The 24,782-nt window shown below is 33.0% G+C and overlaps 1 protein-coding gene across 1 annotated transcript in view; it reads right to left on the bottom strand.

Moving 5' to 3' along the window:
• The window catches only part of kat80 (katanin 80), a 178,504-nt gene that overhangs the window by 133,112 nt on the left and 20,610 nt on the right, over positions 1–24,782 (bottom strand). The window contains exon 2 of the mRNA XM_071890121.1: positions 20,235–20,365. Within this exon, the coding sequence (XP_071746222.1) occupies positions 20,235–20,365 (131 nt within the window). The remainder of the gene's footprint in view (positions 1–20,234; positions 20,366–24,782) is intronic.

The following is a 24,782-nucleotide window of genomic DNA, read 5'->3' as shown; positions in this document are numbered from 1 at the left end:
CCTTTGGTTTATTATGTAATCTGTGATGTCAATAATGAAAAGGGTCTATTTATTATTTATTTGAATTGACTATTGAAGGGCTATTGTTGTGAAACTTACTGCAGATACAAAATCCTCAAAACTAAGAAAGACTACGACTCCTACTACTACTAATACATGAAGCAAAAACAACGACGACCAAAGTAATAAGGATAATAACATGAAATACAACAAAAATAAAAATATTACCCGCAGTATTTTTCTCCTCGATATGAAATATCTGTTCATTCATATATTGATGTATAGTGAATGAGTGGATGCTTGTAAGTTTATCATAAACTTGTCAACAAATTTGGGATATATATATTCATGGAATATTCGAGCATTTAGCTTTTATTTCCCCTCTTGAAGGAATTGAGACAAAATTACCATGACCTTTTTTTTCTCCTTTCCCCCCAAAAAAAAACCTCATGTGGGAATAAAAATTCAGTGTGATTATTACAGGTATCTTTAATTCCCTCATGGAGTATACATATTACAAATGTGATCCGTCAACATCAAAACAATACTGAGTAAAAGAAAAGGAGAAAATCCAAATTTATTTATCATTTCATATACAGTTTGTCAAAAAATTAATGGTGATATTAAAATATCCATTTTATAGTTGAAAAAAATTATTTTTGGTAGGAATAAAATGAAATTTGGTTGATACAATCATTAGGCAAGATTTGAATTTTTCTGATGCACTAATTTTCGAGGATTGCATCATACATCAGTATAAAAGGGCTGGGAAAACACCACCGGATGTTAGTTGAAATTCAATATCCAAAAGGTGAGAGAGCACTCTTTGGAGACCTGGACCAAGGCTGTTGGCATGATAGAGGATGGATCAAGCCAGAGAGACGTTGCTCAAAGGTTACCAATTCCTCTCAGAACCATTGAGAATTTGTGTAAGGATAGGAAGGATGAACAAGCCCTTGCAAATTTGAAGGGTCGAGGAAGGAATAAAGAAATTAGCAAAGTTCCTAAACTGGTGATTTCATCATCTCTGTCGCAAAAGAGGCAATCCTCAAGGAAATTTAAAGCAAGATTGACTTCAAAGGGCTATCCAATATCCAAGTAATCTGTCCACAACTACCTGAGGCACTCTTTGAATGTTTTGTCATACAAACCTCGTCTGCACCCCAAACTTTCACTAAACAAAAGGACGGCACGGGTTCAATTATCTTGTGAGCGGAAACAATGGACTGCAAATGACTGGGAATGTATCCTCTTCATGAAACCCACTCCAACTGTGAAATTTCCTCTGAAAATTCAGGGTTATGCCGTTATTAGCCACCAGGCAGTGTGAGATTCCACGAAACCAAACTGTGACGTCCGAGTACTACGTAACGGAGATCATCATCAAGTCTTTGAAGTCAGCTTTATCTTGTAATGAAGAAAATGGGCTTCCTTTGAAGAGGAAAATGTTGTCTGACAGATCAAGAGCCATTTTCTAACAGGATGGTGCCCCTGCTCACCACTCCAAAAAGTCACAAACGTGTTGTTTAGACAACTTAGATTCTTTCTGGGGCAAAAGCACATAGCCTGCCAACAGACCTGATTTGTCTCTCATTGAAAATTTGTAAGCCTTGGTAAAATTGGGAACTCAATGAAAATGTCCCAGCAACTTCAAGGGATGAATTTAAAAAAATACTGACAAAAGCTTGGGAAAAAATTTCTCCAGATACTTTTAATAAAACGCATAAAAAATGCATTAAGCTTAAAGGTCGTTTGGGAAGTAAAATATGTTTTTCGCCTAAAAAGTCACTTATTTAGGTTATTTCATGATTGTTTTTTAAAAACCACTATCAATTTTTGGACATACATACAACCTAATATTTCCTATACCTACATATTTGAATCAATTATAGAAGTATTATTCGAATAAACGGTATGAGTTAAGATACCCAATCATTTTATCTATAGTTTAGACCCTTTATTTATTTTAGTGGACTAATATTGGCTCCGATATGGTCCTTTAAAATACAAGTGTTCATTCATTCATTGCGACGTTTTTAACATTTTTCATTTTTACATATACATATATTCATCTTTTGGCAAGATACAAAAGATTTTTTAGCATTGTTTGAACAATTCATATGTAATATATATGTCTACCAATTAGAGGATGTACTAGTGGTTGAATAAGTCCTAACTTGATTCCATACAAGTCGTGAGGATTTATGAAAGTTTCCTTCAAGTGAGTGGTCATACATATTACAAAGGATCTTAATTTTCAAGTTAAAAGAGATACGCCTATCTACAACCAAAGTATGTAATAGATTCGTGCATAATTATCTGAGTATTCCCATTTTTAAATTGTACCCACAACATATGTATATGATTCTGTTTCTGCCTTCCTTCTGAAGGATAATAATATTTTTAATAACAATCCCTTGTTACTTGCAGAAAGAAGAAGGTAACTAAAAAACTGTTCTTCAATATACACCGATATTAGTGTCGGGTTTTGGCTTGGAAATCCTGGACCAATGATGGGTCGAACCGTCCAAAAAGGACAGTATTGTGCTTGGCCGTTTAGGTCGATAATTATTGTGCGTCGAGTATGGAGGTCTCAAAGGAATAAATTCGGTAATTTTTACATCGTGTCTAAATAAAATTTGCAATGTATACAGAGTGGATGCTCATTCGGTCCGTGTTGACCAACAGTGGGCCGAGTAATTTCGTTCTGATGTAGCGGAGGGGAATATGCATCACGAACTGATACAACTATTGTCGAAAATATCGATAAAATCATGGAATCATGGAATTTTCAGAAGGCTGGATAGAAAAAGAAACTCAAATAGGATAGAAAAATCATATTTCATCAAGACTACCCCAGGCTAAAACATATTTTGATGACGCGTTAAAAACTCCAGGAGATGGTATGATAAACTCATATGCATCCACCTAACAGTCCGGACCTGGCTAAAGTGACTACCTCCTAATCTTGTATTTGGCCAACACGCCTGTGGGTACAAATTTGGCCTCGATAGAGGCCTATGAAAATTGGTTGTTTGAGTTTTTTGTCAATCGACACAAGGGCTTCTACAAGCTGGGCATTATTATTTTGATTCTCGTTGGCAACAAGTTATGTAATAGAACGGGTGATACTTGGCTTGAATCAGATAATTATAAGGCTTCCTTTATTGCAATTAAATAAAGGGAAAAATTCCAAAATTATGTTTTCCTCACCCTATTACCATAACAATGCTTAAAAACATACATTTTTATTTTATTATGCACTTTAAAAATAATTTACACCAAAGATAGGGGAGAATGCTTACTTCAAAGGGACAAGTTAACACCACGTCGACCTATTAAAGAATGAACAAAAAAAGAGGAAAAAGCACACCCTACAACCGTTTTTCCTTTTCTAATTTTTAAAAGTAGTTATTTCATTACAATCCTGTCAACTCCCTCATTTGCTAAGTACAGTATTTTTGATTGTGCACTCTGTATAGTTTATAATATATTTCTAAGTGGGAGTGACTTCTCTTTAATGTATAAATGTTATAATATATGTTTGTTGATAGCTTAGAAATAAATATCTTCATTTGGAAGAAAAAAATTCAAAAATACATTATGTATTGTTCATACTAAACGATCAAGAGAGGTAACGCAAGGTAGGAAGGATCATTGAACCATCATCCTCTTCATCGAACTGATCTAATTATGTAGTAGGACTATTATTAATTATCCTAAAATATGCATTGAAAAAAAGAACAGTAGAAGGGACTTGTAAGGTTTCAACACCCTTACTGATTATTCTTTCTTTCTCAGCAAGAAACACACTTTCAATTTGAACATACTACATAAGATAGTAAGTCCTATTGAATAATGTTTTCAGTGATATTCATACATGTAAATCCGGTGTATTTTTTAGCTGCCCCGTTAATTTGTAATTGGTAGTATGAAGAACGAATTTTATTTTCCTTAGCAGTTTTCATTATTATTTAATTCCTACGTTGCTAACATCCTTTCCTAAATAGATTCAATTATAGTCAAAACCTGATTGAACATTCGGCTGTGTTCATTAAAGACGGATCGTAATCCTGAGGATTTTTTGCGGAGTTATAATTGTGAGTCCTTGTTGGACTTAGAGTAGAATTGAAGATCGACATCGGAGTAATTCTAGCAAATGTCCATTTTATATATCCTTTTTTCTTCCTGGCTTGTCACAGCTGATTGTAGCTGATCTAATGAAACGTCTTGAGCATTATTCATCCACTCCTCCCAAAACCTTCTTCAAATTGTCAGGGTTACCACATTGACTTTCGGATTCTTTTTTTTTTGCATGCACATTCCACACCGGATTAACACCTTTGGCCATATTTATCTTTACAAATATTATGAATTTTTACCACAATATTAGCAAGAAACTAGATCCGGAATTGAGTCAGTTGTTAAGGCCAATGGAAGTTACAATGAGTACAGGGACATCTGCAGGGGATGGTCTTGGTTGCTTTTAGTTCCCCACACAAATTAAGGATTTTTTTATTTGTACTAGAAAATTTAATATTGGAATTTTTTTTCGAAAAATTTACATTTCAAATTTCATTTTCTGTGAATAAAAATGTACTTTTGAATTGTGTTTTTTTGTGAACAGCTGTGACTATTTGAAATTTTTTAGCTGTGACTATTTGAAATTTTTTATGAAAAGCTGTGAGTTTTTGAAATTTGTATCCACAAAATTAATTATTTTGTTTGTTTTTTTTTGACATTTTTTGTGAACAGCTGTGGTTTTGAAACTTTTCTAAAAATTGAATATTAAATTTTTTTTTATTATTTGTGAACAGCCGTAGATTTTTGAATTTTTTTCCCAAAAAAATATTAATTTTTGGAATTTTTAACGAAAAAATTCCAAAAACTGAGACCCCCCCCCCCTAAAAAAACTAAATATATTTATTGTTATATCCTGTATAAGTCACCGATTATTTTCTTTTTTTTTTTTCGATATCCATTTCGACAATATTTCAGTGGTAGGTTCTGTCATTTCTGTTGTAAGATAACATATAAATTGTGTGAGGAGATGGAGAGAATAAACGTAAGGCCCGCTGCATGTGAAAATAACCCCAAAACAGATAAACATTTGGTGTTTTCATTGAGGACTGTGTCTATGAGTGTTACGAGCAACAGAATTCCTTAGAAATTCCAATCAAAATGTTCATAAATTTAAAATAACTCTTGAAGACTTGTTTCTTAAAAATAATATATAAGTTATTCAACATTCAATGTCAATCAATAAGTCATAAGAAGCTGAATATTTGGCGTGGCAGTGTTCTAGTCCAAGAGGAGATAAATGGACGTCTTTTTGGGCGGATTGACAAAATATTGCTCGTAATCTAAGGCATTACGACTGATTGTTAAGAGGTTATAGATTGAGTAAAGTATATTTGTGGCTCTTAAAATCATAATGATGCATAACAAATATAATTCAACTCTTCCTTCTCCATGATGCAGATATGAATATGCTGCATAGGATAGGAAGTAAACATGTTGGAGATGACCATGGAAGATACACGGATAAACATATCTTATCTCTTTCTTTCTCTTCACACTTTTCTACATACATATATTGTATACGTATATCATATAAATTGAATACATAATGAAACATTCAACCATGTAAACAAACTGTCGAAGTACAACACTCAGTTCTCTTTCTCTTTTCCGTACATTAGTCCAGTGATTCCCCTAAACTTTTTTGAGTTCGACATTAAAACCCTTAAAATATGTGATTAAGACGATGTGCGAACCCTAGACCTCTCATTGAAATGTGTACATATAAAAAATTTGGAGTGTATTTTATGCTGATTGATTACTTGGTTATGGAACTTTTAGAAAAAATTTCAAAAATTTAAATTTTTCCTCTAATCCATAATTTGAGTCGAATTTTTTTTTTTTAAATGTTTTTAATCCTATTTTGCCGTATTTCATTCTGAATTTATATATATAGTCAAGAGCAAAAATTCCTTGATGTAGCCCCTCCATCCCCTTGCAAACGCCCCTGTGCGTATCCAATGTGTTTTTGTGGAACACTATCTTTTGGGGAATATTGTTTAAAATGATCCAGAAGAAACTTATATCATATATATAAATTTATCATTATTTCAGTTTTGTTGGCACAATTTAAATTATATTCTTCTTTTTTGTAAAGCATGTTGCGACCCTTCCATTGTTGTTTCCCACGACCCCTACTTTGAGAACCCTTGTATTAGTATGTATATCTAAATTCAAGGTAAAAATTGATATTAAGAAACATTAAGTACATGGATATTAGTGTTGGGTTTTCGTCTGAAAATCTTAGACGGATCTGAGAACATTATTTTTTTTAGATGATCAAACTAATTGGATCATTTTAAAGTAGTTAACGTCCGGACCGGTTCCGAAGAAAAATTAGATATCACGATGGTAGCACTAACACAAAAATACACATTGTATTTTGTTGTCAGCTGTCGAGGTGTCTCCTTCTTTTTACCTTATCCGTGTTTAGAAGAATTAATTAATTGAAATAAAATAAACTCATTTTAAGGTGTGCCCGATTCCACAAATAGGTATAGTATAATAATTCCATACACACACAATGTAAATCTTCGATTTTCTTTTTTTTAAATATGCATAAAGTTCTAGCGATTATACAGTTTGTCTGTGTTTATTTCTTCAGTGGACAACTAATAACTCCACGCAACTCCAGTGCCTATTCCCGATGCCAATTCCGATTATTTATTATTTTTGATAACAGTTAAAAAATACCATATTACCATCAGGGGCGCCTAGAGAATTATAATGGCTCGGTTTTTTGATTTTCTTTGAGAAAAAAAATCAATAAATTAATTTTTTTTGAAAAAATGATTAAAATATACAGTTAAATCTATTTTTTTTTTTTTTAATCCACAAGTATTCATATAAAATTAATTTTTAGGGAAAAAAATGTCAAAACCCCATGGCCATTATCCAAAAAAAAAAAAATTTTAAATAAAAAAATGGAACAATTTTTTGGAAAAAAATTTCAAAAATCCCCAAATATTCAAATATATTTGAAAAATTAAATTTCAGATATAAACTATTTTGTAAAAAATTTCAAAATGGCATAGTAACTCACAATTTATTTTTTCATGGTCTAGGGTGGTCCAAGAAAAAAATTCAGTGTAGATCGATCTTTTTTTAAATTTGGTTTAGACTAATTCCATCGATGAACTGTTCATGATGTAAGTTGTGCTTCAAAATAGTTAATATTTGGCATTTAATAACGTCATATGTCAAGCATATATCATATTTCCACAACTCACAAATCAGGAATGGTGAAAAAATCAGTCCCCCATTTGAAAAAACAATGAAATTTTGGTCTACGGTCTGATATTGTGGCCCGGACCGAGTTTCGACACTATCAACAACCTGTAGTAGACTGGAACAAGGATTTGAATACTTCATTTGAATACTTTTTTAATCTTTCTCCACAAAATATTGTCTTTTTCTTTTCAGAATGTATTACTTTAATACATAAAGAAATAGCCTTTCCATATTATATAAATATGTTTACATGTAGAGATATAAAAATAAATATTTCTAAAGGAATAAAATATTCATAAGATATTATAGGCAACAAAAATAACTAAGTAGTTTGGATCAAAGCCAAATTGGTCATTAAAAGAAAGAATATATATATATATATATTGTATACAATGAAAGGAGGAAAAAAAAAGATAACGCTCATTTTCAAATTCACATGGTTTTATTCATCTTATGAATGAAGAGGTTCCATCTCATCATCAGAGGATCCTTTTGCAGATAATTATTGGTGTTGGATTTCTGCAGAGGTGGGAGGACTTGGACTCCAGACTTTCGACTCGATTAAAGATTAAAACTTTTGAATAATGATCGATTAGTGGTTAGACTCGGTCCAGCACCAACCTTTTCTTTTTTCGGTTCGGTCTTAAGTGTTTCTTTATAGACCAATATTTTTTTAAACAACTGTCATTCATTTTTTTCTAAAAAATCTTAAAATTACACGATAAGTTCTAGAAAAAATACTGTATACATATAAAAGACGGCAGGATCTAAATTAATCTGAGCTATCTCTATTTAAACTTCGAATAACGTCTTTGTACTTGAAAAATCTTATGATGTCATGCTATAAACAAATTTATCTGTAAAATCGGTCTAAACAGATTTTTTTGGGGCCGAACTTGAGAGATCTTTTCCGTTGGACCGATCTAGACGGAATTATGGTAGACTTTATTTATGATCATTGATGATAATTGGTAGAATTTTGGGATAATCAACGTGACTATCCTTCCCATTGAAATAATGTTAGACAGGAGAGCAGCTTAACTATCACGACGTTTCATTCGATTTGCTTTGAGTTTGGATTTTCCTCCATTTCACATAATTTTCTGAGTCATAATTACAGTTTCAAATCCTATGAGTTTTAGTCTCAATACTAGATGTGCCGCACATCAGCTGGTCGTTAAATAGTCTCTATGAGCTAAAAAGAAATCTGAGGACTTGAACTCGACTCGATAAAAATATTTAAGGACTTATGGGCAAAGACTTGATACTCTACTGATGAATTGCTCTAAAAAGATTCTTTAAAAAAAATGCGGGCTGGATCGATCACTTATCAATTTTCATTCTAGATTGTTTTTGTATTGATGCACGATATATATATATATATATAATGAATGGCACTTATCTAACTTTGTTCTGAGTTATTTTTGTTTGTTTTTCCTTTTCTCTTTGAAAACCGTATAAAAATAATTACGGCAATTAAGGTTATAATAATGAGTGCCAGAAGCAAGGTGTAAAATGGAAAATAACACTAAACCAAATCATCCTTGTCATTCTACTCCGGATGTTCATATATTATGGAGTATGTATGTACAGCAAATTTAATAAGGCATTGCACAGATATTGTTACTCATCAACCAACCAACGTAGGAATCCATTTTCTTCTCCTTTCACGTCACGTTATCATTGCATAACGACATCCTTTTACATATACAGGGTGCGGTTTTACAATTAAGAATTATTGTAAACCTGTTTTTCTTGCAAACCCATAGTTGTACAGCTTTAAAAACAGTTGATCAGATTCAGCAGACAATTTGTTATAAGTTCTGTTTATAAAGCATTGAAAATGAGTACGATCGTCGTGCAGCGATCATTATCACTCTAGGTCCATCCCTTGCGCCCAAAGAGATCATCGACTTTCTCAAGTTGTCTTCTGCAACCGTGTACAAAGTCGAAAAGAAATCTGAAGGGATGGGAACACCAGCAAGGAAGAAGGCAGATCGATTTGTATACAAAATTGGCTTTTGGACAATTTGGAGATGTTCTGGTCTTAGGAAATGCGGCCCCTAGCTCCCCGGACTGCAATCCTTTAGACTATTTCGTGTGAGACGTCTTGGAGAGGAAGTCCAAAAAGCGTGCTCACAATAACTTGGCTTCTCTGAGAGCCTCCATTATTGAGCCTGATAACAATATGAATAAAAATCACCTGATCAAGACGTGCAGCATGTTCCACGCCAGGTTAGAGGTCGTAATTGAGGCTGAGGGCGGTAGGATTGAATGATTATGTTCATGAAGGGTCCCTACGCTTGTATATAAATGGATTTGTAAATATCTTTACTGATTGACGAAATAAAAAGGTTTATGTCCTGGTCTATAAAATTCTGAATTGTAAAACCGCACCCGCTATACCATTTGAAAGGCTTAAGTACTTAACATTATAAGTCGTGAGTTTTTAATTAACACCCTGATTAAGAGTCTTGTATATTATGTACACGCAGTAAGTACTAAGTATTTGGTCCCTTGCCGAGTTTTTAGTTTGCCCACTAACAAAGAAAAAAAAACAGTCAATAACTTTGAATGGTTGGCTTATTTTAACAATGAGAAACCTTCAATGAAACAAAAAGTGTTGAGAGAATAATTTTTTTTAGTATAACAGTCATTAAAATAAGCCACTAGTCAACAGGGCTCGTCAACATATATTCGAAGGGAAATCACTGAACAAAGCCATTTTTTCCATCAGAAACAAGGATACCCTTACGGATTATGTTAAATAGAAGTGTTGGTTCTTGAATTGAAATAGTGTTCAATTCTAAGAAATGGCAGATTTGCTTTTTTAACATTTCCAAACTACAAAGAAAAGGAATTATTGGGAAAATTGTATATTAAGTAATATATTTTACTTAAGAATCCTCCATAATAATTGTTTTCAATGTATATTTGTCGTATGAGATGTTGACACAAAGTAGAACATAGTGCTGGGTCAGTCCTTATTTAGGGCTGAAGACTGGAGTCCCCTTCAGTTCAGTCTTGCTCCTACATATCAGCCCTAAAACTTATTTAGTTCGGTCCTTGATGACGTCAATCATATTTATTTTTTATTTTTATAAATCGGTTCTAGAACTGGCAGTCCTAAGAATAAACTAGACTGGACCAAATAAATAAGGACAGCCCCAACACAAGTAATACATACTCTTTTTTGAACCCTTAACTGCCTGTGCCTATGCAATATTTAAGATACGACTTTACGTAGCCAAACGGGCTAGATACATTTCCCCTTCACTAGCCCAACTGGTATTATACTAGCCACGGGTTAGCGTGACTGTCGAACCCTGAGTATGACCCCAAGAACACGATCCCCACGGTAAAGCATGAGGGTGGAACATTAAGTTTTGGAAGTGTTTCTCCGGTAGGGATAAAGGAAGAGTTAATCACATGGAAGGTAGGATGCACGAGGCCATGTACTCTGGAAATCTTGGGGGACAAACTTTATATTTATGCTCTCTGTAATTTACACTGCACTCCAAACTACCACATTATGTGAAAACAACACTCTATTGCTAGCAAAAATCACATTAAATACATGGATATCTTTGTATAAAATCTTCAATTGACTTAAATTAAAGGAAGATTGTAGCAAAGAGAATAATAACCAATAGTAATTGCCATTGAAATTATTTTCCATTTCAAGTCAGTTCTATGTTAAAGAAATTGGTAATAAAAAAATGGAATTATTTCCCAACTCTTTTGTTTTTTACACGATAGGGATTTTCCAATTATACTCCACATGTTAATATCATATACGAACATATATACAAGGAAGTACTTGGTGTTGGATTCGAATATTATTTGAGTTTGAAGAAGTAGAGAACCGACATGACTCAAATATAAAATAAGTCTTCCAAAATATATACATAATATGTAAACTCAACCTATTTTAAACTCGGCTGATTCAAACCCAAAATGATCATTACAATTTCGATTCATCATAGTAGTTACATATATTATTAGAAGGAGTTACTAGAAATCATTATTTGACAATACACACTCGTCCAAACTAGTCTTAAAATATACAGATTAGGTTTAGACATCAATATCTTGCTAACTATGAGATCTTTGTTTAAACAAATGTGCTCCTAAGATTCAGCTACCAAAATTACAAAAGAAAATACAAAATTTTTGAGATATCCTCCTAATACGAACTTATTCTGTGCCGATGGCATATCCAAGGACGAGAATAACTCCATAGATAATTATACTTGAGAGCTTAAAATGATTTTAATAGATCCGGCGTCATGCTAGAATTTTAAATTGGTGCGGCTTGTTCAAATAGGGATAATTGGAACCGGATTTATTCCGGAAACCCTACCATTTTTAAGACCCTATGTTTTGGGCAAAGGAAAGGTGGCCTCCTAGCATGCCAAATTTAAAGACCTTGTGTGAAGCGTCTTGGAGAGAGAGACCAATAAACATGCACATAACAATGTTAACTCCTTGCAGGCTTCAATTCTCAAGGCAGTGGCTAACATGGACTATGAGTTCCTCATCAAGGCCTGTGCTAGGAGCAGACACAGTTTGGAGGCTGTGGTTGAGTGATTGACTTCACTAGAGAACCCTAATTTTAAGAGGAAAATATTTGCCAATTGCTGAATTAATTTTTTGGGAAATTTATTGTAATATATATCATCATCATCATTCATTTCCCCCGGATTTAAAATCACCACCCTGTATGTCGTTTTCAGTATCTACATCAGTTCCGAATGAGAAAGTATTTCCTGTGGCTTGGAAAATAATATCAAATAAAAGAAATATTGAATAAGTGAAAATATTTTTAAAAAGATGTAAAAAAGAATACAAGGTTTGTCGCGAATAATTTTGGTTGGCATAGTAAAATCTTCAGTCTGCCGCAATGAACGACAGCTACAACAAAAGAATGAAGATACTCACAGTACATTTGACACAAGGACCAAAACATCATGTTTAATCACCTCTGTTCATCTGTTGGTCACAAAGATTAACGGGTGCGGCGGAAAAATCTTTACAATTTCCATATATAACTTTATCAAGATGTATTTAACTAATAATTAACTAATATAATGCCTGGGCTACCCTAATCATCGATTTACCCCCTTGGCATAAATGATGGCTACGAGGCGGCCACGGAAGGCATTGTACCCATTGCGGATGTAGTCCTCAGAAAAGGCATCCTAGTGCTTCTTGACCGTGTCCTTGAGGTTATTGATATTTGGGTGGCAGACGGTGTTGGAACTCAACCTGCACCCAAAAAGTGAGTCCAATGGGTTGGCATCTGGTGAGTGGGGCAGGCACATTTTTTTTGACCAGAAAGGCAAGTTGTTCTCCAACCACTTCTGGGCCTTTTTGGACGTGTGCAGCCGCACCATCCTGCTGAAACACCACATTCATGTCCGGGTAGTTGGTCTGGACCCATGGTAACAATGCAATCTCCGTCGGTTTCTCGCCAGCGTCCAAAAGTGCACGAACCAAAATTCGTTGGTCACGTTCAGATAGCATTTTCTCGGCTTCTAAGACACTATTGAGCGGAGAAATATTACGGAATCCCCAAAAACCTTGATTTATGTTGCAAAAAAACAAAGTGGTAAGATTTCTTCGCCGCACCCCGTATTTCCCCTACACTAATCCAGCAATACATTTTATCCCTCAAAAATCATATAACAGACAGATGATGATCACAAGAGTTATGATTTCAGTAATACCATAATCCTAAATTAAAATATTAATTCAAAATCCTTTAGTCGTTTCTATGCAACTATTTCGCTATGTCCTGAACATTTAACTCGAATCCAAAACTATATACAAGGAAGTGTACATATAATGATAAGAAGACTTGTGGAATCCCACGGGTCAAAGTACAGCATCTTTCTTAATTGGCTTCAATTTTTCAACACAAAAATACTCTTAAAGTTTCCTTCGGCTACATGATGACAGGAAACTTCAAAAAAGAGATACGTATACTTTGTATATTTGTTTCTTATAATTATCAAACCAATAACAGCATTTGTTGCTCCAAGGCTTATAAACAGTTTCCTTAATTACTTTGCTCATAAATAACCTTTCATTTTCTTACAATAAGTTATTTGAGATGGGAGGAGAAGAACAAAAAAAGATCCAGACTCTTTGAAAATTAGAGAGTGTCTGGTTTTTGTTACAATACTCCCTAAAAGTTGAGCAAGAGAGATGTTGTATGCAGAGGGTTAAAAGATATATAATTTGTCTACCTAAAATAATTATTTCATTTACCAAAGCTGCCATCATTATTAGTGATATAAATCGTGTGTACTCTTTAGTTGGGCTTTTAGTTTTTTGGAATTGATAATCTGATGAATGAATTTTCCTTTCCCTACGCTGTTATCATTCATATTTAACTCCTGAGTAGTGAACTTCATTTTCTACTACATTCAATTATATTCAAAACTTGATTTAAGATTTATGTGAGCTCATAAACGTTACGGGGCGTAACCCTGAGGATTAGTGGCGGAGTTACAATTGTAAGACCTTGTTGGACTCAGAGTAGAATAGAGGATCGACATTGGGGTAATTATTGTCAATGTCCTTATTTCCTTCTCCCCTCCTCCTTTGTCACAGCATCTGATCGTCATGAATGCTAGGCTGCTCTACTCCAAAACATTCTTCAAATTGTCAGGGTTACCATGTTGATTTTCGGTTTCTTATATTTTTATATATATGATGTACACAACTGCGTATATATGATAAAAAATGGGCGGGGGAGGGCTTTAAAATGGCTTCTTTAGGGGAGCTCAAACACGCCATGATAGCAAGATTTGCTTCATATTTAACCATATTTTCTGTGGTAACATTTATCAGAATAATATGAGAGTCCATAGTAAGATTATGACCAGTTTAGCTAGTTTTTATAAGAGGGTAGATCTATTCAACTTATGCACACTTACTCTCCCCCTACAATCATTCTTACAATTCTTGTACATAATTAGCTTTGGCACAGTAGTTTATTTGTATAAATTATTAAGAATTATTTAAATCCTTCCGGACTAATAATTAAATTAAGTTCTCGAGATAGAAATCAATCTGATTTGCATCAATCTTAGCACAAATTATGTAAGTAGAACAGACTGAAAATAGAACCTTCTGCAGCTCTAATGTACATAGTTCAACATCCAGGCCACTCATATACTTTAAATAAGGGCCTTAAGGTATTTCGCGCTTTTATCCCTGAGGTACCTACATTGCAGCAAAATAATTGGTTTAAGATAACTTAAAACTTTTTTCTTATATTAAATAAGCTAGCGACGCCCCTGCTACTGATTACAAAAACCAAAGTATGATTTTATAGAACAAAGTAACGTTGTATTTTTTTTCAAAACTTCATTTTTATTAAATTTGTGGAATATTTTATTTCGTGTAGTAGACAGTGTTTTAATAGGTGGCCAAGGTCTAAACCAAATTAATTCGGTTTCAGATTTCCAAAGGGGAACCAAATGCTAGTAACAACTTTAGATCTCATAAATGTGGGGAAAAAAATAATGTTATCGTGTTTTTTAGCATCTTTCAATCAGATAAGTGATCTTTTCCACCATGTGGGTGTTGGTACTGATGGAAATAGCTATCTTTAATAGGGTTACTTGAGTAGAAAAAGACAAACGCCTTCTCCACCTTCCATTTCTCATTAATGATAGGAGGAGAAGTCTTGAAGGCCATACATGTACCTATGTATATTAATGAGACACGGTTGATTAGAGAATCAATACAATAATAAACTTATAAAAAACCGAACTACAGGTTATATTATGTACCATGGGAGTAACACAATATCTAAAAGGATTTTATGGGTGTTGGTGTTTTTTATATATCATTTGATAGTATAAGGATGGATTTGCAAGAGAAAATCAAAGTTTGAATCCTATCAGATCAATGTTGTGTCCTTGGGAACGTTGGTCTTTAAGACTGTCAGTACTAGAACTGATTAATAAATGAAGAAATAGAGTTGATTGACGTCATCAAGGACGGAACTTTATAGTTTTAGGACTGATAAACCTTGACAAAAAAGATTGATTCTTTTTTTCCTTTTTCAACCAATCACTTTATTTCCCTCATGTGGGAATAAAAATTCTGAGTGACTATTGGGGGTCTCTAGAAGGAGCAACATGGCTCAGTGGACAACCCGCTCAGGAGTAATATTTATCTTCAACTCAATGTGCGTTACGTTAGATTCACGGTAGCTCCTAGAGAGTTATAAGAAATATGACCAATAGCGAGTGCAATTATTTTGTAGTTACAACCTGAACAAGATTTTTTTATTTTCTAAAGCTGCTATGATTATTATTTAATTGTTGAGAATGAAACATTTCAGTAGAAAGTAAAGACTAGTGAATGTGCTCATGAAAAGACTGAGAGTGACAATTGCTTGTTTCTGTACTGACGGGCGCAATTTCTTCTCAGACTGTTAAATTGTACATACTCACAACACTTCACGACACCTGATTGATCCCTCCAATAATAACAAATAAAAAATCTACAAACAAATATCATTTTTTCTCATTATTATTCATGAGTTCTTTTTTGCCACATTTAACTCAAATAAATATGCAATAGGGAATGTCTTAATTAAGGGTTGCTTTATTTTTCTCAAATGTGAAGATTGACATGCTGCTTGAAAATATTTATAATTTTTTTTTTAATGAATATATAATATTGGATAAGTTATGTAAAGGGACGTTGACACAGGAGGACCCCTCCCTCATGGAGTATCAGAGCCACTATAAAAAAGGATATTCTAGGATAAGGATGCTGGTTGACGGTGTTTTTGAGGTTATGAACTTGAAGGCCAAAAAAAAATCAGCAAAATCCATTCATTGCTTTTGGCGTGATTCCTGGACAAACACACTAGCACACACCGACATTCGTGTTTAGTATTTAAATTAAGCCCTTGAGTAGTCACAAGTATAGGGCACTATAGAAAAGTAACGTTTACTTTTTTCACTTATTTTTCAACACAAGCATCGTTTAAGGAGACATAGAAGAAGTGTGTCGTAATTGATGCTTAAATTTATAAGTTGGAAAAAATAGAAAGATGGTAATCTCACGAAACATATTTCTTTGATAAGAGATATACATATTTTAAATTTAAAGCCTTTTCTACAAAGAATTTGCATAATTATACAAGCACTTGACACAGCATGACTGGATGGATTTTTAGCACTGGTTGTTTGTTTTTTTAGTCGCTAGGATTACAGCAAATGTTACAAATATTTTTTAATTCATAAAAATGAGGACATTAAACTTTAACCCAACTTCCGGTTAAAATACAGTCAGATGTCATTAAATTTGAGAGGTCAAGGTCGACGTAAAACAAAAAAAATGTAAAAAATGCATAAATTGAGATACATAATTCAATTTGATTTTAGACAGAGGTTTTTCTCCATACAGAGTGTCCAATGACGTCATCCGCTATACCAGTAATTTTTCAGTGAGAACTGAAAATATTTGATATCCAACCTATTTATTAGTGATGTGACGATTCAAAAAAAAAAAAACCGGATGCCGATTTCAATTCTTTAATATTTTTAATAATAGTTAAAAAATACCATTTTGCTATCAGGGGCATCCACAGGATTATATTTTATGGAGGAGGGCTTAGTTTTTGGATTTTTTTTTTTTTCCTTTTTGAAATATACAATTTGATATTTCATTTTTTTTTTTTTTTTTAAAAATTAACAATTATACACCAAAAATAACTTTTTTGGAGCAAAATATCAAAAATCCCGAGTTGTTGTTAACAAAATTTAAAAAATTAACTTTTCAAATATTAATTTTTTTAGGAGAAAAAATTCAAAAATACTCTGTTATTCAGAGAAAATTATTTTTTAGAAAAATATTTCAAAAATTTAATTTAAATTTAAATATTCTAGTTAACACCAGAATTTCCTTTATTTGGCGGGAGGGGGGGTCTATATTGAATAATGATGACGTCACTGGCTGATATCTATTATGATCTCTTTTACACGTCTTTGAAATTTAAAATGCAACCAGAGCGGATGTCAAAATCTATAAATAAAACAAGTCTGACGTATTCATAACAACCATGGCTTATATTTTTATATTCTTCTTTTTCCAACTGAAATATTCTTTAATGACAGGAATTTCACGTATATCATTTTTTTTTAAAAAGATTTGTTTGTTATTTATAGTAAGTTCATTATTTACAAAGGAAGAATTACCTTTTGATTTCTTTTAAATATAACTACGTGCTCCCTTGATTATTTTTCACTTTTGTAGAGTGAATAAAAATTTCTCTCAATTTCAACATATTAGTTATATTTATATTATATGATGTTAGAAATTAGTAATGTAATATGAGTCCAAAGACAAATTGGAGTGTTGATGCTCCAGGAACATACTTTTTAAATGTGAGTACAATCTCAAATGTGATTTCTTAACGGCGAAAATAATCCTAAAGAAAAGAAAAAATATGACGTGTTAACATAAATACAGCCTGAAGCATTTCTCTACGACTTTTACGGGACATTATGCATCCTTCTATCAATAAAATATTAATTCAGTATGGGGCCGTAATAGGAAAAACTTTGAGCTTTTTCATAGTGCTCCTTATTTTAAATTTAATGCCTTAGAAGTTGTTATTTTATTAAATCAAGGGCAAAATATTTCTGTCTTTAACTTTTTTTTAAATTTTCTTTTAATTGGTCATATGGAGTTGCACGGATTAAGTATAAGCAAGCATAATAGTATTACGTTGACTCCATCTGACAAGGTAATCTTCTTTCAAGTCCATATACATAATGTAGATTTTCTTCTTTAGGAATTACCGGGGCGCAAACCTACTCACATCGAGTTCAAGAGCTAAGTCGTTCCAAATTTTTGTGTTTGAATTTTTTTCGACCGTTATTAAACGGTTTAAAATATCGACTCTAACCAACAATTAAAAAAAAATACTGAATATAATTTTAAGAACGTAATCGATTATTTTAGGCTACTGATCGATTTTGACGTAAACAATTATAGCCTGTTTTTATTTTGATGAGTAGCAAATGTCATGTATTTTTTTTACATATTAAAACCCCACAGCCCTATATTTCATCCACATACCTTGATAAATTATAGACTTTGTATTTAAAATTATGGGATAGGTTGAGATATCACAACATTCAAACTTTAGTTCAGGGCCTTCCTATGATTTAAGATACTAAATTTGGCTAGGATCATATGGCCTTTCAAAAAAATTATAAATATTTGATTGTCACGATGAATTTTTGCTACTTCAAGTGAATTTTCAGGCTATCGTAAGGATTCATCAGAATAATCTTTGTTGATATAAATTGGATAAAAAACTAATCCAGACTCAATTTCGGTAAAATTGGATTAAAGTTTTCTTTCGTCTTGACATATGTATATATACTTTTCTTAACTTGATTCGTCTTTATCTTTTCTTAATTATACAATAAATAAAAATTCTTCTTACATAACAGAATTAATTTTTTTAAATCGCGGAACTTTAAATTCGATACGAGGATGGTCTGAAAAGTTTTAGACCTAACAAAGAACCTTTTCCTGAATATTTTGTTTTTATTTTTCGAAATAGTCTCCTTCTAACTCAATCCACTTCTCCCAACGATGCTCCCATCTCTGAAACCCGTCCAAAAAGTAATCGGCGAGTTTCTCAGCTAAATAATTGTTCACAAAGGCCTTTTCATTTGACGTAAATCTGAGCAGTCCATTCTTTGGACTACATTTTTGTTTCGGGCGTATAATGGTGCATCCTAATTAATAACCCCCAAAACTCGTATTTATTACAATTAAACTGCGTCAACAGAGAAAATACTCGATTTTGTCTAATTTCACAAAAACACATATATCATTTCAATCGAACGACTCTTACATAACAATTGTACGTCCAAAATGGCTGAAACTTTCGTGAGTAACTGTCAATTGATACTAGAGCTAGACTAGCTTTGATTTTAAAAAAAAATTATGTGTCCCCTTGTACATAACACAAATTTTATTCACAAAATCTAAAAATACAATCTGGTAAATAGGTTATCGTACTTTTAAATTTGTAGAGCATGTTTATTATTTTTATAATTGTGAAATTAATAATTGATTGATGGGGGCAAAATATAAATCAAACAAAAGATTTTTGTTTTTGTTGCAACTATGTATCTCTCATACATGAGGTAGATTTTTAGCAGAGCATCGGACAAATCAGAACTACGCCTTATGTCTGTATCCTTGATTTTTGTGGGGTACGATTTCAAAGTTCTACTTTGCCTCTTATCCCCTTGCACCAACAAAAATCAACGAGAAACTATATCGACAATTGGGAAGGTTCCATAGGGTAATGAGGCATAGTTTTAATTGGACCTTGTTCCACCAAAAATTGATGCTATTATCCTTGGACAATCTTTATCAATGCAGTACACTTTCATTTTGAGAAAAAACGTTACGGGGTCTAATCAGAATAATCTTTGCAGATAAAAATTGTATACAAAAGTAATCCAAAGTAGATTTTGTTAAGAAAACATTTTCTTTACTTTAGTGTTGAGAGGTAACATGTAAAAATACTTTGTCATGAGATAAAAAATTGGATTCCTTTGTAATTATTCATAGAGGGCACTAATACAGGAAAGATGGTATTGACGGAACTTGAAGAGATAATACCTTCACACCACATTAAAAACATTTTGTCAATTAACGAGAAATTCTATTTTTAAATTGAACTTTTACTTTATATATATATGTCAAGAATACAAGACCATTATGTATATTTTCTAGTACTTATTTCTTTCCAACTCTCTAATTGTTCCAACACTTAAATAATACAATTTTCGAAACAAGAACAGTTATCCATTCATTCCAACCCCTATCAACATAAAAGAATGTAATAAAATGACTCTTACCATGATACAATTGGGTTTCCCAACGGCCCAGAGATTCACTTTCTTATCATCTCCTCCAGTCACTAAAACCCGTCCAGATTTGTGGCCAAGGGCTAAACAATTCACATTTGCTCCGTGAGCAACAAACTCCTCTAGAATAAAGAAAGTAACAATTTAAAGAAGACTCCCTCTATTAATAGGTATACATAAACACTGGACAAATACTTTGAGGGATCTCCTTTGACTTAAGGCTAAAAAAATACATTTTAAGTATATGGCAAATAATGAATAGATTATGTTTATTTATAAATGTTTAAAAAAAAAAGCACTTTAGGCCTTTCTAAGCACCTACTTACAGATTGGATTGAAGTAATCCGATTGGCTAATACCATAATATATATATAAAGGGTGCGTAATTGAAAAGGGAACGTTTTGAATGTGATCCTTCAATGAGTTTAATTTCGAAAACTAGGTAAGCTACATTAACTAAACTTTGTATAAATGTTGATAAATGTGTTGCCATTTCTGATATGGAACCACCATCGACTTAGATCATGGCCTTGATGCCCCTTTGGAAGCCAGATATTAATAATGTTATTGGGGTTCTTGGTATTTCAATGCTTATCAGCAGAAGACTTTAGAACATCAAGATTCGGTGCCCATGTCCGGCAGGCTCTGACCTGGACAAGCGACCAGAAGAAAAAGTTGAGGAGGTTGCATCTGGTGGCTGCATTATATTTCTCTCGGTAAGAAGGGAATGTACGTCTTCAAAAAGGACTGTGTACACTTTTGCTGCTTGTGTCGATGCCAATAACGTCATTAATGGATTTGATGCGATGTCATAAGCTCAGACAAGGGGTAATTATGTAATTAGGGGTCATGGAGTTCCAATGTTCATCAACGGAAGCCTTCAGAGCTTGAAGACTCGGTACCTTGTCAGGCAAGCCTTGAACTCGACATGCAGCCAGAAGAAAAACTCGAGCGGGTTGGCACCTGACGAGCACATTGTTTTATGCAAGAATTATTGATCTCCAAAAAGGGACCTATAACCTGTACTGTTTGTCTCCATGTCAATACCGTCATTAATGGCCTTGAATCGACGCAGGAAACTCTGAGAGGTGGTAATTATGTAATTGTAGATCATGGAGTTACAATCAACGGAAGCCTTAAGAGCTTGAAGATTCAGTGTCCTTATCGGCAAGCTTTGAGCACGAAATGCAGCTAGAAGGAAAAGTTGAGCAGGTTGGTAGCTGGCGAGTATGGCAGCCACGTTTTTATCGGCCAGATTGAAATGTTGATATCCGAAAAAGACTGTGTACCCTTTATTGTATGTTCCGGTGCACTACCTTGTTAAACCATGTTTCAATGACAATACCGTCCTTAATAGTCTTCTTGACCTTGTAAATAGTCTGCTTGCTTGTCCATGTCATATTTTGTGACTCTGTTGGTCTGTGTTCCACGCAAAGTAGAGCAGGAATTCTTTTGTATCTTTGTGAAGCCATTTTTGATTGTGTTATTTTTTTTTTTTTTTAAAGAGGGGTGTCAATACAGACAGCTTGCCAGCGGATGGGTGGAATTAACATTTAGTGCCATCTTTTTTTCTTATTCCTCTCTTCTATAAGTGTCCAGATTACCACTACGAACCCTGTACATCTAAAAACATCTTTACATAAAAACAAATATCTCTCAAAATGTCTTGATAAAAGAGGAAGGGGGGTATATGTAAATTTCAAGACAAGGGAAACGAAAAGTAATTGCCTGGAGGCACTACTAATGAAAGAAATTTTTTTATGTTTCTTTATAAATCAAATTTGAAAAGGAGAGAGATCGTAAGCCTACATATTCAGTACATCATCCCCGTACTTACGGTCCTTAAAAAAAGTTTGATCTGAACCGGTTTAAACCCCAGAAAATCTAAAAAGAACTAGAAAAGTAACGCGTCAGCTGAATGAAAGGAGCGAGCAACATAAAAAAAGAAGAAATGATTTGTATAAAAGTAGATATCTATTAACACTATGTATATAATCAGATGTTGACCTGAATTCCACCGTCTGTAACAAATGCTCTGCCGGAGAACTCTCTAGAGATTTCATATTAATTTTATGTGTCAATTTTCATGCAATTTAATCGAATAGATTCCTCGTCCCAATAAAATCTTTCAAGTGACAATGTGACAAACTATATTAAAAGGTTGGATATCCCTGATCTAAAGGATTTATATATAGATGTGTACTGGTAAATTTAGGCTTATATGAACCACATCTCTCGTGTTAACAAAAAGTCTCCTGATCCACCCTACCAATAAAATTGATTCTATACGTATTAGTGTTTGTTTTGCGGTCTGAAAATCCCAGACCGGTCTGAGAACCATATATTTTTTGTCGGATCGAATGAATTCGTTCCAACAAAAAGCTCGTTCTGGACCGATCTCATATAAAAGTTCGATCTAGATCTGTCCAACGGAAAAGTTCGGTCCCAAAAAGGTCGGTATAGACAGATTTTACAGATTAATTGTTTATAACATGACATCATGTGTTTTTCCAAGTACAATTACGTTATTCGAAGTTTAAATAGAGATAGCTCGGATTAATTTTGATCACGCCGTCTTTTATATGTATACAGTATTTGTTCTAAAACTTACCATGTATTTTTGAGATAGTTTGATCAAGGAAAAAAAATTGTTATCTCATAATATATGAGACTGAATAAAAATCAGTCCATTAAGTGAGACCGAATCAAAATCGGTCTATAAAGTGAGATCGAAAAAATCAGTTCAGGGTCTGAGACTGCTCTCTGGATCGAAAAATAAGTCCAAATCGCTATAGAAAAAATCACTTAAGACCGAACAAACAACAATTCAGTGTTAGACGGAGTCTCAAACACTTGTAGGTATATGTAAATATTATGTATAAATGAACTTCTTTTAATCAACAACAACGTCATCTTCATCACGAACAAACTAATTAGGAATCTATTTATGTATGTATTACGGAGTTAAGGAAAAGGAGGTGTTTGAGGTGAACAAGATGTACACTTTTATACTGTGTTTGTTTTTTATGTATGAATTTTAACTTCTTGATTAAATGAGACAATGATTAAATATATATATATAAGAAAAGAAGAAACAAAGTAGATAATTATGGGGGTTCAATAACTTCAAATTAATGGAATAGGGGATAGTAGTGTTGTGGCGGTAGTTTACAGTCTTTGGACGGGTCCAATGATTACCTTCTAGAAAAGTCGATGTTTCGTAATTAAGGATATGTATATTAAACGTATTAGTGTGGTTTGTTTTTCAACTATATTCAAATTTCGATTACAGCTAGTTCTGAAAAGAAAATAGAACAAGTAAAATTTCATTTTACAACGAGTTCATATTAAGGTAGCACATCTTGTTCAAAGTTTGAAGGGAGAGGAGAGTTCTTTATTTCGCCAATAAGGATTAAAATACAGTAATAATCATTATTTTATATTAATTAACTATGATAGATATTATTCTAACCTATAAAAAACATTTATAATGCTTTTTTTTTCTCATGGTACACTATGAGGCAAAAAGAGAGAATATCATAAGAAAATTTTGATCCTTCCTTTCTGAAAATGTAAAAAAAAAAGGATGTGCGGATCATCAAATTTTAAAAAATTAGACAACTTAAGAAGAAAAAACTTTTGAAATACTTTTTATCGATTAGAAAAATGTCTATCAAAAATATTTTATGAAAAATAACTAAAAATGTCTCCTTAGTATCTAAATTCACTAAGAAAAGAGTATTTGCCTTTTTGCATAATTTGATCGAAATGTGCAACCTAAAGATGACCTTGTAGAAAAATGCTATTTTACATAGGTAATTTTCATAGGATATGACAACTTTTCCGTACTAGGTGTAATATAAATTCGGGAAAAAAAACCCGCTCCATTGAAGAAGAAGAAACCAACAGCAAAAACCTTTTTTTTCCTTTTTCTAATCTTAAATTGTTATTTTTCTATACGTCATGCCCATCCCTAGTGTTAGCCTTTATGGTAATATTAATTTACTTTTTTCTTCATAAATATGTTATACAAATATAACATATTTATTATTATTTGAAAATAATGATTGACAACCTCATTTTCGTTTTTCAAAGATGGCTGCTTTTGTTTTGAGCTCGTTATAACTGAAATCCAACACTAATGATGGTCGAGCAACTTCCTTTAACCCCCTACCTACACGTCATATACTTTTAAAACAATAACATTCCTTGTTCTTACTGATTCCATTAAAAGAAAGGAAGGGGGGAGCCAAGGGAATAACACAACAATCATAACGTATTCCCCACCCTTTAGACAAACCAGGTGAATTACCTCCATTTTTTTCCCCCTCTCCTATATGGAATTAATTTTTTAACTATTAGTGTTGGGTTCCAGTCTGAAAATCCGTTGGTCCGTCATAATTCTTCATGGACTAAACTAATTCACGCCCTTAAAGAACTTCATGCAAAAAGATCTATTAAGCACTCTGAGGGAAAAAATTCCCTCAATTTTAGCCCCCAAAAAAAAAAAAAGTGTTCATTTTTTCACCTATGAATACG

The sequence above is a fragment of the Lepeophtheirus salmonis genome, chromosome 7, assembly GCF_016086655.4.
Source record: "Lepeophtheirus salmonis chromosome 7, UVic_Lsal_1.4, whole genome shotgun sequence".
Lineage (NCBI taxonomy): Eukaryota > Metazoa > Arthropoda > Copepoda > Siphonostomatoida > Caligidae > Lepeophtheirus > Lepeophtheirus salmonis.
This window is presented reverse-complemented; position numbering and strand designations above follow the sequence as displayed.